This window comes from Panthera onca, chromosome D1 (genome assembly GCF_046562875.1).
Source record: "Panthera onca isolate mPanOnc1 chromosome D1, mPanOnc1 haplotype 2, whole genome shotgun sequence".
Classification (NCBI taxonomy): Eukaryota; Metazoa; Chordata; class Mammalia; order Carnivora; family Felidae; genus Panthera; species Panthera onca.
In genome coordinates, this window is record NC_138348.1 from 39,567,556 (window position 1) to 39,579,882 (window position 12,327).

At 50.8% G+C, this 12,327-nt stretch overlaps 1 protein-coding gene across 11 annotated transcripts in view; it reads right to left on the minus strand.

The window, feature by feature from the left end:
• Positions 1-12,327, minus strand: part of NAV2 (neuron navigator 2) — a 732,958-nt gene that overhangs the window by 60,651 nt on the left and 659,980 nt on the right. For 9 of the 11 annotated variants that reach the window (XR_013550161.2, XM_078433316.2, XM_078433314.2 and 6 more), the window contains 5 exons: positions 8,315-8,606; positions 6,852-7,554; positions 3,478-3,945; positions 2,741-2,806; positions 1,318-1,362 (listed from right to left, as the gene is read on the minus strand). Coding sequence is in view for 10 of the 11 variants with exons in the window: in XM_078433316.2 (XP_078289442.2) it covers positions 1,318-1,362; positions 2,741-2,806; positions 3,478-3,945; positions 6,852-7,554; positions 8,315-8,606 (1,574 nt within the window). In the remaining variant the exon portion in view is untranslated. The remainder of the gene's footprint in view (positions 1-1,317; positions 1,363-2,740; positions 2,807-3,477; positions 3,946-6,851; positions 7,555-8,314; positions 8,607-12,327) is intronic. The other 2 variants (XM_078433311.2, XM_078433313.2) reach the window with 2 other exon arrangements.

Consider the following 12,327-nt stretch of genomic DNA (forward strand, 5'->3'; position numbering starts at 1 on the left):
AAAAAAAACCCAGAGCTGCATCACTTTGATAGATTATATCTGCTGCAGAAACATATATACACATATATCATTTCAAAATATTCATATTTAGAGGGGTTAGCTTCCTCTTAGGGCAACAGTGGGGCATCAGTGTCAGACTCCTATGAAGAGTGGCCATCATGGAAGCACTCACAAGCAGCCCTCATAGGCATGAAGAAAACTGCTAAGCACAAAAGGCCTTGCCAACTCCCCCCTCTCTATGGCCACGGTGCTGAACTTCCTCCCACAGGACGTCCTTTGGGAAATTTTCAATACTTTTATTCTTAAGATTCTCAGAATTGGTTTTCCTTGAGCTCCTACTGAAAGGCAGCATTGATACCTACCTCGCATTACTGTTCAAAAAGCTCTCGGCCTTAAGAGCGGCAGGTTATTAACTACAGACATACATGACAGCAATGAAACATTTCATTCCAAGTTCCATTTTTTTTTGCGAAAGCACTTAATGCTTAGTGCAGGGTGCAGCAAATGCTACAGAGAACAAGATGTTTAAGGAGCAGGAGAAGTGACAGCTGCGACCATAAGACCACGGGACAGGCATTAGAACTGGGGTCCCGCTGGTCGGCACAGTGAAGGAGATGGTGTGAGCAATGGGGAACTTACAGCATCTTGTTTAACCAGGACACCCACCCAAAAGTGAGCCATGACTTAGAAAGAATGGAAGGACATTCCTTCCTGGCAGTCTTTTCTTTCTTTACACCAAAGCCAATCACAGCCATGCTTTCTTGTTGGGCACTGAAAACTGACACACCTTTTGATCAGAACATTTAGGAAGCGCAAAGGCTCTGTCTTTGGCAATCTTCTGCGGGCCGAAAAGTTAAGTATTTTCAAACTCGAGGGAAATCGTTATCTCCTCTGCCCTTGTCCTGGCTAACAAACCAACATGCTGTAAGTCATGTCCTTTCTTTTGGAAGACAGCCGTGAACAGAATGATCATGGTGAAGAGCTCATCGATTAAACCCACTGGCCCCAGAAGTAGCAGTAACTGCTCTCTGGGCTTGCCCAGGGATGTCCTTCGTGAGATGGTTTTTTACCACAGGAAGTCTGAAAAAGCACAGCCTCTGCTCAAGCAAAAAAAAAAAAAAAAAAAAAAAAAAAAAAAGCCAACAAATGGAGAGAGGGGAATGAGAGGTGCCAGGGGAGCCATCGTTCAGAAGGCCCCGCTGCGGTGGCAAAGCAGGGACCCCAGCCCAGCCCGAACCCCTGCCAGCCATGAGAGTCACACAGCCAAGCCCCAAAGCCACACCAGATGGCATGGATGCAAGGAGGAAACACAGATACCTGAGTCCTTTTTTAGGCAAAGTGTTCCTATCAAGGTGCGGGTCACTGTAGGAGAGTTAAAACAAAAATGAGAACTTCAGAGAAGCGCAGGGAAAAGCAGGCAAGGTGAGGAGGGGCCGAAGATACGGAGCAAGAGACTCACGTCACCAGGGAGTTTTCCCTCATCCAGCTGCACATGCAACACATCCACAGGAAACAAGAGAAGCCTAATCCTGGGGCTGGCTGACCCTAGTCCGTACCTTCCCCCAAGTCACCAGGAGGCCCGAGGCATCCACTCAACTCCGACTCCTCCTCCTTTTCCACAGGCTCACAGCACAACTCAGGGGCCGCCCCACGTCGAAGCAGAGCCCACACCTCCTGCTGCCCAGTCACCCACCTTTGTCCTACCACCACTGCTTCTCGGGGAGAGAGATGCCAGCTTCCCTGCACCCCTAACCCTGGCCCAGCCTTAAATGCCACTGACAATGATTCCAAGCGAGAGAAGGGACTTGCTGGAGGCTTTCAAGAGGCCAGCGGTCTGCATATTTGGAATTCATCTGTAACAGAGTGAATTCCAGGTCCCTCTTAGCTTGGCGTATCTGGGAGCTGAGCCCCCCCTGGCCGAGCTGGGGCAGGTTACAACTTGCTGGCTGATAAAGTCAAAGCATTTGCATTTCCAAAGAACAAGGGTGTAAAAACTTGGTCTGTGAGTCCAACGAAAAGCAAAGTTTTTGCCGTTGACGGGGTAAAGAGGGTTTTCATTATTTTTTTTTCCCTAGCATAAAACAACATCTGGTTATTATGCTTGGCCAAGCTGTGGCTCCCCCACAAATTGAAGGTCCGTATCCATCTCTGATGCCCACCCACAGGGCAGCTGGGGGCACACAAGCCGCTTAGTTTGTAAAGCCTCAACACTCCACGGATTCTTTTTCGTTATCATTACGGGAAATGGGCACACAGAACACAACAGCCTGCAAGACGCAACAGCCAAAGGGCAGCAAAGGACTTTTCCAGGGAAAAGGGCCAGCTGTGTGGGGAGTAGGGGTGGGGGAGACAAAGGTGAGGGTCGAGTGGCACGCACGGTGGGTGGTAGATCGGTTCTGGGCTGGGAGGGAGAGGGGAGAGATGAGGGAGAAAGGGTGGGAAGCCGGGAAGCAGGAACATGCCACGGGAAGGCTGAGATGCAGGTGAGAGCTTCTGCCGTCCCGGTCCCAAGGTCCCAAGCTGGGTAGGGAGAGGGGCCAGCCCGACCCCACTGCCTCCGGGGCTTCAGTGGACAGCGGAACAGACCCTCACTGGCATGTCTGGGGTCACAGAGTGCACCAGAGCCACAAACACAAGCGGAAGCCTCAGGCCAACAGCCTCACACAAGACGTCTGGCTCGACACAGACGGGCAGAGGGACCCGGAGGCTCGGTGCGGTCCCCGGCCTACAATGTCATTACCTGTCCTGTTTCCTGGGCAGAGTACTTCTGCAGAACTTAGGGCTAGCGGCAGGGGAAGAGAGAGGGCTAGAAGTCCAGGCAGGTGGAAAATAAGAGAAGGAACGTTAGACGGGAAGAAAGGGGAGGTGTGGTCACACACAACGATTAGAACATTCTTCTCATTCCCAGTGCTGTTCCCGGCGTTCTTGCCTATGTGGAGAGACTAACACACACCACACTGCAGCAGAACCCAGAGCGCTGAGGATGCTTTTAGCCTCTTGATGCCCTGCTGCTCGGGCTGGCAACCCTTTGGTAGGAGGGTGTTTGCCGTGATGACCACCGAATCCACCCAGCCGCCTCGAGTTTTCTGCCACCCATGCCACGGCCAGCCGGCCACCTACTCTGCCTGCATGATCATGGGGCGGGGGGCGGGGGGGTGCAAACAAGCAGCTGATGAGCAAACAGAATAAAAAGGAAGGACCTCAAAGGCGGAATGCCGTTTCAGACGGAAGCGTGAGACCTGCCCCCAAGAGACTTCCAGCACCTCCAAGCACGGAGGATAATCACGCGGGAAAAGATGACAGGAAGCAGAGCCGAGCTTATTTCCATCCCAAACGGGCTTCCCCGTGGAAAGACAGCAGCGGTTAGAAAGAGCGCAGCCTTCCAGGCAAAGGGGAATGAACGCTCGGGACTCCTAACATAACCCGTGGACTGCTGGAAGGGTGTCCTTCTGAGAGACACAGGTGCACGGCACTCACCTTTCCGACAGTGTGGTCTTTACACTGTTGGTTCTGACGAAGGGGGTCAGGGAGTCGTCTTTAGAGGGGGCGATGAGACCCGTGGAGGAATTGTGACTCAGGCCCCCTCCGCTGCCCAGGGAGACGTCAATGGACTCGCAGCTGGTGTGGAGGCTGCTGACGGACTGGAAGCCCGGGCCGTCCTTGCTGACCGCCGAGGAGCTGCTGGCATTGGTGCCCCAGGTGAGGCTGTTGGAGGGGCCCGAGTGGCCTGAGCTGGGGCTGGAGGCTAGAGGAGACTGGTTGCTATCCACATTCTTACTGTAGAGAGGGCTGCTGCTCCCGCTGCTCAGGGCGCCGCTGCCTGAGGGGGACTCTAAGTTACCTTGCTGGGTGGAGGGGGCGTGAGGATTGGAGATCACCACCGAGTTTTTCATGGTTTCAGCTGTGGCAATGGGCACTTGCTTGGTCGGCTTCCCACCAAAGAGTCTGTGAAGAGACAAAGGGTTGTGCGGGTCGGACACCCAGCACCAAGGGGGCGTCGAGCAGTTAAAGGAGGGTGGGGCACAGGTACGGGAGCGGTGGGAATCCTGGGGAGGGGCACGGTCATCGCCACTGAAACGGTGCTCCGTTGGGAAAGGCCGCCACGCAGCGGGCCTGGACACCGGCCATCACAAGGCTCCAGCTTCAAGTGCTAAGCTGCAGCCGAGACCCCAAGGGCAATGCAGAATAATTTCTAAGGCCTAGCCATGGTGGCCCCGGATCTTACTTCCCTCTATTTCCATAAACGGAGTAGCTGGGAAACTGCCTGGCCCAGGAAACATCTAGAGGGAAAAGAGCTACCAAAATCATCTTTGTATCCGAGACTCCAGGGACAAAGCAGGTGCTCAGTTTATGACAGCTCTGTTCCAAGGGACTCGGGTGCTTTGGTGTCTAAGGACAACATGAACAGTCAAGAACACGAGTCTAGGTCTGGATGGGCCCTTCAGAGATTTACGCTCACGTGAACACCCGGTCTGAAAGCTGGGTGGCTAGTCCTACCCAGGGATCTAGAGAGAGATCTTGCTGGGGTCACAAGATGTTAGACCAGACACATTGGGTCTTTGTGACAGAAATGTCATTCCAAGTCATCCCCCCGCCCGTGACCAAAAACGTGCTGTCCAAAAACAGGAAACGGCACGTATGTCTCTCCCTTTGGCAACGGGGCTCTCCAGTAAGAGTGGAAGAACTGTCTTCAAGTCAAAGGGCGGGTATGTACTCTAGTAACACAAATAATTCTGTCCACCAAAATCCTTGTGGAATGTGCATCTCTGCAAAGGGATGAAACTACTATGTGTTATGATGGGCAGGTTGCCTTTCAGCCAGCTACTCAATGGTATGATCCCGATCTCTGTTCTCTCCAGAAGAGTCCTTAGAAATCCCAGTTATTGTAAAAACAAACATCCACACACATAATCAGTCCTCACTTGGGTGTCTGGTGACAGATTAGAAAACACTTTTGCCTGATGACAATCAGAGAATGAAATAGCCTCTTGCTCAAGGAATCTTGGCTTTAGAATGCTTACATACTTCCAGTAACAGGAACCTCACTACTTCAAAGGGTAACACCCTCCATTGTCAAGCACTTCCCAACCACTAGAAAACCGAAATCTGATCTACCTTTTTCGCTTTTACTCATTGTCCCTAATTCTCCACTACACAGAGGAAGCCCAACTTTTTGTCTGCTAGTCCTTCAAATCATTTGAAGAGAGCTTATCGCTTCATCTAAGATTTCTCCTCTCCATACTAATGCACAAAGAGAGAATTGAGAACACTTCTTAATGATTTAGGAAAAATGTAATTAACAGGCATTGGCTGAAAGTTAGTCGATCTAGAGCCTAAGAATCTGCATGCATTTTCCAGTATTCTATTACAGTAGCCTAAGGGTCTAGTAAAATACCTTTGTAGTTACTAAAGGAAATCTATAATACCAAAGAGTGAATATTACATATAATACTTGAGGCAAGAAACAGAGAAAACTTTCATTTACAAGGCAATCTGCTAAAACAACAAAGAGCAGCTCAAGAGGACCTTCCCCTGAAAAATTAATCATTACTGAAATTCTAATAATCAAGTCCAGACAAAGACCAGTGAACTGCTTCATTATACCTTTCACATGGCAGGCTTCTTCTGAAGTCTTTTCAAACATTCCTATTCGCCCTCAAATACATACACGTGCACGTAGTTTTTATTTTTCGCGACTTAATTTTTTATTCTTGGGACTTCTACTCTTTCCTGTGATAAGACATTTCCAGGGAAGATGAGTTCTGCCCTATGCGGCTGCAGTTTGAGGACGGTCCGGTAGCCATTATAACGAGGCAATATAAACAAATAGAATTTGTCTAAATTTTTTTTTTTTTTTTTAACTTTTTATTTTTTTTTTTTTTTAAACATTTATTTATTTTTGAGACAGAGAGAGACAGAGCATGAACGGGGGAGGGTCAGAGAGAGGGAGACACAGAATCTGAAGCAGGCTCCAGGCTCTGAGCTGTCAGCACAGAGCCCGACGCGGGGCTCGAACCCACGGACCGTGAGATCATGACCTGAGCCGAAGTCGGCCGCTTAACCGACTGAGCCACCCAGGCGCCCCAGAATTTGTCTAAATTTAAAAGGACCTGTTTAAAAAATAATAGTATTTTCACATGAGAATTTCCATTCGGTGTGGAAATTAGGGAGAATGTCTTTTTGAGGTAATAAGAAATTAATTTCTCTTTTTCAGAAACACTTCTGCTTTAAAAGGTTTTTTCTTTCTTTTTTTTTTTTAAAGGAAGCTCAAATTTCAGAGACAAATTTGGAATCAAGCATGCAGTATGAAAAAAAGTAGGTGGGGGATATACTGGGCTATTTGAGAGAAGGATCTGGCTGAGATCACAGTCTGGCATAATGATGAAGAATCTCACCCAGAGAACTAGTAAGACAAGGGGGTAAAAAAGCCCTCTGCCTTTCCCTCTGTACCCACCCGGGTCTAGGGGTATATTAAGATCTCATCTCGGACAGTAGCCAGCTTTGACTGCGTACTTCCCATGGGCCAGATATGGCTACACAGGTTAATCTTCGCAAGCACTCTTGGGTAGGTGTTCCATTTTACAGATGAGCAAACTGAAGCAAATGGTTAAGAAAGGATACATGGTGGCTACTTAAGGTGGACCCAGGATTCAAACCCAGGATGCTGACTCAGGTTTTTCATCCCAATATGGGAAAATATAAATAATCAACTGACTGCAAAACCACTGGCAGGATCCAACCAAACAGAAGTGGAGAAAAACAGAAGCTCTTTTCACCAAGGCACAAAAAAATTATTCATTCAGGAGGCCATTCCATGTACTAGTTCTGCTCAGTGCCGTCTACCCCCTTACCTGCGGAGCGTGGGAGAGGCCACATCGGGGTACTTGGCCCCTGGCTGGAGAGCAGCCTGAGCCGCACTGGACATAGGCTGGGATGCTGGGTTCACTTTCACAGAGTTACAGGAAGCCACACTCTCGTTGTCAGACGAGATGCCTTTCTCCTTATCCGTCTGGTTGACCAGACCCGGCAGAGAACTGCCCAGGGCCGTTTTGGAAGGCTCCCTCAGCTTGGGCACCGGCAGGCCTGCGGACTTGCTGCTGATGTTGGAATCTATGCTGCTGGTGCTAGACCTGTTCCCAGCCCCGTTCCGGCTGGCGGACTTACTGGGCCTGGGCAAACTCCGGTACTGCAAGTTCGTCCGGGAGCTGAGAGCCAGATACCCATCGTCCTGATTCTGAGCCCCATCCATGCTCGTCTTCCGGCCGGTAGACCGACCGACGAGCGCAGACGACTTTGGGATCTTGCCCAGCGTGGCCGACCTGCTGGTGACGGTAGCACCACTGGCTGTGATCATGGCCAGACCAGCGGCCGAGCCGCTCTGCTTCTTGAACCCAAAGCTGTTGGCATTGGCAGTGGGCGTCCTGGAGCTGCCCGAGAGGGACTTCTTGGACTCATCACCACTGCTGCGGCCTGCGTCGGACGGGGACCGCTTCACCTGGGAGGCTTTGGGAGACAGCCTTCCTTTCTCAGACACCTTTGCATCGTCTGTCTTTCCTAAGAGAGAGAGCAGCAAGGTTAGCTTGCAAACCGAGAAGCCAGCTTGTACGACTCCTTTTGTTAAAAACCCTCCCCTCCTCCAAAGAACTGGTTCACTTTTTCCTTGGGGAAAGCAGTAGCCTTGGGAGGCAAAGGAAAGAGCTTTTTATAAAGATAATCGAGCCTACCACTGTCACCGTGAGCCTTCTCAGAGATGTCAATGGTTTCGTTCCTTTGCAAAAGCAGTCTAAATTTACCCAGGACAAAGCAAAGCCAGCCAATCACTGATATGTCTGGGAAAGAGATCCTGCCCTTTCCTGACCTCTCCTTCTCTGTCCATTAAGATGCTGTCCCTAACAGCACCCTCTGCCTTCCTGCAAAAACACCAGCTTTGTTTACACACATCCCTAAATCACAGACAACATTAACTCGACATGAAGACAGCTCGTCAACACGTGCCCTTGAAAAGCCTGCACTGGGGCATGTTGGCTCTTCCCTAGCACATGGTGAAACCAAATCAACACGTCTCAGCAGCAGGACCACCTTTGGAGTTTGAGGCTTGCACACTTATGTATTTCCGCTTAGAAAAAGGTAGAGATGTGAACCTTTCTGAAAGCTGGTTAATAGCAGAGTCTAAACTCTAAGAAGAAATACCTGAGCATTTATGGGCATTACCTGAGCATTTATACAAACAAGGTCAAGTTCTCGCTAGAGAAACTGCAGTTTTGGTTTTCAGACCGACAAGTGCAGAGGTGAGACAGCACAACCTCTTACTCACCAGTGCCTGGGGTCTTGAGCGTGCCTGCCGGGGCAGCCGCCTTCGTCCTGGGCATGGTGATGCCCACCTGAGCCGTCATGCCTCGTCGCCACGAGCCCGTCTGGGAGATGACAGAATTCTTCTTGCCCGACGTGCTTTTGTCAGACTCGTCAGACACATCCGAGGGATTCCGCCTCCACTTAGACCCTGGCTCCATCTTTATGCCGCTGTCTGACCCTCCGTCTGACTTCTTGACATCATCGCCCGACCACAGGGAACCCCTCTCCACCTGTGAGTGCTTCTCAGCGTCGGTCTGTGGATGAGACTCTGAATCAGTCCTTCCCAAATGCCAGGCCAGGAGCCCCTCAGCCCAGAGTAAAAATGCCAATACGATGAGAGGTAAATACTTGAAAATGTTTGGGCCTCTGCAGTCTGGTTATCTTGCTAGAAAGCCTGTTTTGGTTCAAGGAAAGTAGAGGATATAACTATGTCCAAGAAGGGAGTACGGAGGGAGAGTAGGAGGGGTCAGGGGATTAAGGGGGACAGAGCCCCACGGAGGAGAACCATGAGCAGATGGAGACGTGGGGAGAATTCAGCCAACTCTCTGCCACCTGGCTTCTAACTCCGGAGACCAATCTTCATCCAGCATCCAGCCTCCTGCCCTGTTTCCCTTTGTTCTGCCGTCTTCCTATCACTCCACTGGCAGCAGTCTTTGAATACAGCACAGCACCACAGTCTAACACACAGCCCGAGCAAGCGAGGGTGGCTGCAAGTTCCACACGGATCAGGGAGAGAGAGGGGCTGGGAGGAAACAAATCCTCAAAAGCCACTCCCCCCACCCCCCTGCCCGTGCTAGTCAGAGGTGCCCGCTCCCACCCGGCTCCATTTATATGCCACCGCTTTCCTCCTCTTGTGGGATTTTGTTCAGACAAGGGATATAATTAGCCAGCTTTCTTTGGAAGAGCCCTGACCTGCTGGCCATGGAACCCAGGAGGGGACAGAAGTGTGATGTTAATGATTCACTGCAGTGAAAAAGCGCAAAGCTAACCAGAATGCTTTGGGGGCCTCCCTAGGGGGCTGGGGCCAATTGGGGGGGATGCCAGGGGGGAGAAACAGTGCAGAGAATGGGGATGGGAGTTAGCAACACTTTAAGGTGGCCACCCTGAGTTACACCTCCTGTGTGTGCTATACTCAAATACCAACGGTGGGCAATGCCAGCAGGGTAGGAAATGAGAATGATTACCTGGCAAGAATCTGGCCTAATGCCTTTCCTCCCAGAGTAGTACCCGTGCCTTCCTCTGCAGACACACTGCCGAATGAGACAAAGCTAACTACAGACAAGCAGCCCCAGTTAAATCGCCTGTCAGCACTGTGGCCTCTCTACCACCCCCACCCAACCCCGCACCCCTTATAAATTCCTCTCATCCATCACGGCCACCCTGTGTGTGGCTTCGCTTGTTTCGCCATTCCTCAAACATATACTGAATTCCTTCTGGGTACTAGGTGCCAGAAATAGGAGGGGGACAGGACGCTCACTCCCTGACTGTGGGAAGCTCCCCATTCACCTGTGGCGAGGGACACAAGACAGGGTGTTCCCACATCCGAACACAGAGCAGGAGCTCAACCAGGGGACCAAGGAACACAAGCTTTTCAAGGTACTGCACACTTCAACAGAATGATCTCTGATCCTGACCACTCTCTGGTCAAGGAAGGTAAGGACAGCACCCCTCAGTTTTACAGACGAGCTGAGACCAAAGCTACCCACTCCCAGTCCTAGTCCCAACTACCACAGCCCGTGTTCCTTCCTGTCAACACTTCAGTTTGTTAATTCAACCAGAATATCCTCAGCTGTCTGCTGTTTGCCAGGCACCATGGACGGTCTGAGGATCTGTGGGTAAGACTAATCTCTAGCCCTTCTGGCATTTGCAATCCAGTGAAAGAGGTAAAGGTTGGATAAATACAAATAAATGAGTTGTCGTGAATTATGAAGAATCTTACATGAAAAAGGACACGGAGTATGCGGGTGAAGTACGTTGATGTAATTTAGATGATGATGATGATGATGAGGGTGGGGGATGGCAGTCAGGTAAGGCCTTTTGGAAGAAGTGCCCTCAAGAGTGAGAAGAAACTTACTGAGAAGAGTTTAGGGAGGAGGATGCCAGGCAGAGGAAAGAGTACATGCAAAGGCCCCGAGGCAGGAAAGAGACTGGCTCTGGAAGGATTCAATCCACAAATATTTACCGGGTGCCACTAGATGCCAGGCAAACTTACAGGGACTAGGAATACTACAATGAATAAGAACAAGTCCAAGTCCTTGATTTCCTGGAGTTTACATTCAAGTACATTCTGACCCATTCTTTTTTTTTTTTTTTTTAAACATTTATTTATCTCTTGGAGACAGAGAGAGACAGGCATGAGTAGGGGAGGAGCAGAGAGAAAGGGAGACACAGAATCCGAAGGAGGCTCCAGGCTCCGAGCTGTCAGCACAGAGCCCGACGCAGGGCTCGAACCCACGGACCGCGAGATCATGACCTGAGCCGAAGTCGGACGCCCAACCGACTGAGCCACCCAGATGCCCCCGGACCCATTCTAATGCACTCTAGGAAGTACCGAGAATGTAGCACATACCACAGTCTGGGTTACTGTATTATTGTTTTCATGCTCTCGTACCTTATTTTCCCTGATCAAGTTGTAGCAATACCAAAAGCAGTAGCAGTAACAACTAACATTTATTAAGTACTTACTATGCGCTGGGCACTGGGCTAAAAAAAAAATCTCTGAGGAAGTTACAGTTCATGTTCTCAATTTTACATAAGAAAGCTGAGGCACAGAGTAGAAAAGAAAATTGCCCAAGACCACACAGTGAAAAAGCGGAGACACGAGGATTCTAAGGAATCTGAAACGCAGAGCCCATCTCTTAACCACTCTGCCACACGGCCTTCCCGGAAAAGAGGTCCGAGGACATGAGACATTTCCTCATGCCTAGCAACACCTAACACAATACCTATGCCCAGTAGATTCTCCTTCCGTACTGGCTGGTTGGCTGTTCCCCAACTCCAGCCGTGGAGAAGCTCCAGCCTAGCCTTGGGTGCGACCCCCCAGAACGCTGACGTAACCAGAGGCAGAGAGCGCGTGCGTGGTCTTGACCCAGGACTGTGGTGTGAATCCCCCTCTAGAAAGAACAATCATCCAACTATCACAGCCCCAACTCGGTCCAGGGCGGGTAGCCTTCCCCGCTCTACTCTGTATAGCGGGCATCTGTCCTGGGACACTCTCTTGGCTCGTATGGGGGCACCACTAGGGATACAACGAAGAAGGCCCAGTGTCTCTGTTCCCAGAGCTGAGAAGCAAAGGGCGGCAAGCCAGCTGCAGGGGGACGTACAAAGAGCCGCTCCCTTCTCTTGGCTCTCAATGCCCTCATCAGTTGTTCTCATTTCAAATGGCGCCTAATTTTGAGAAGATTTCCCTACTGCCCCTACCTGGAAGTCCACTCACTCCTTCAACATCCCAGAGGGAAGGCGGGGAAACAACCATACATAGGTGGGGAGGAGGCCCGAAATTCTGGAGGGCTCACCCCTGAGGGCCCAGGTCGCTCCGGGATCACAGGGGGGAAAGTGAGAGGGTGGAAGCCAGGTGGGCCTGAGAAGCGAGGTGGGGGCCACATGGCCCGATGTGGGGGGGAGAACATGGGCATGGCGTGAGCTCACATACTGGGTGCTGCCAGTCCTCTGTTGTGTGTGACCCTGAGAGCATGGCTTACCTTCTCTGGGGCTCTGACCTGTATATAAAATGGAGATACGACAGACGGGAGTCTTAGAGACCTGATGAGCTAAGTGTGGAGGAACTCAAACAGTGGCTCTTTTGTCAGCAACTCTCCCACCTCTGAAAATCCCTAGCACTTGGTTGTCCTTCTTTAGCATTTCTCCCGTTTCTGTGTTGCATTAGGGTGAACAGGGTACTCGTCTTCCTGGCTTTGGGGCCACAAGCCTCTAGAAGCCAGGACCCTGCCCTCTTCATGCCTACATCCCCTGCAG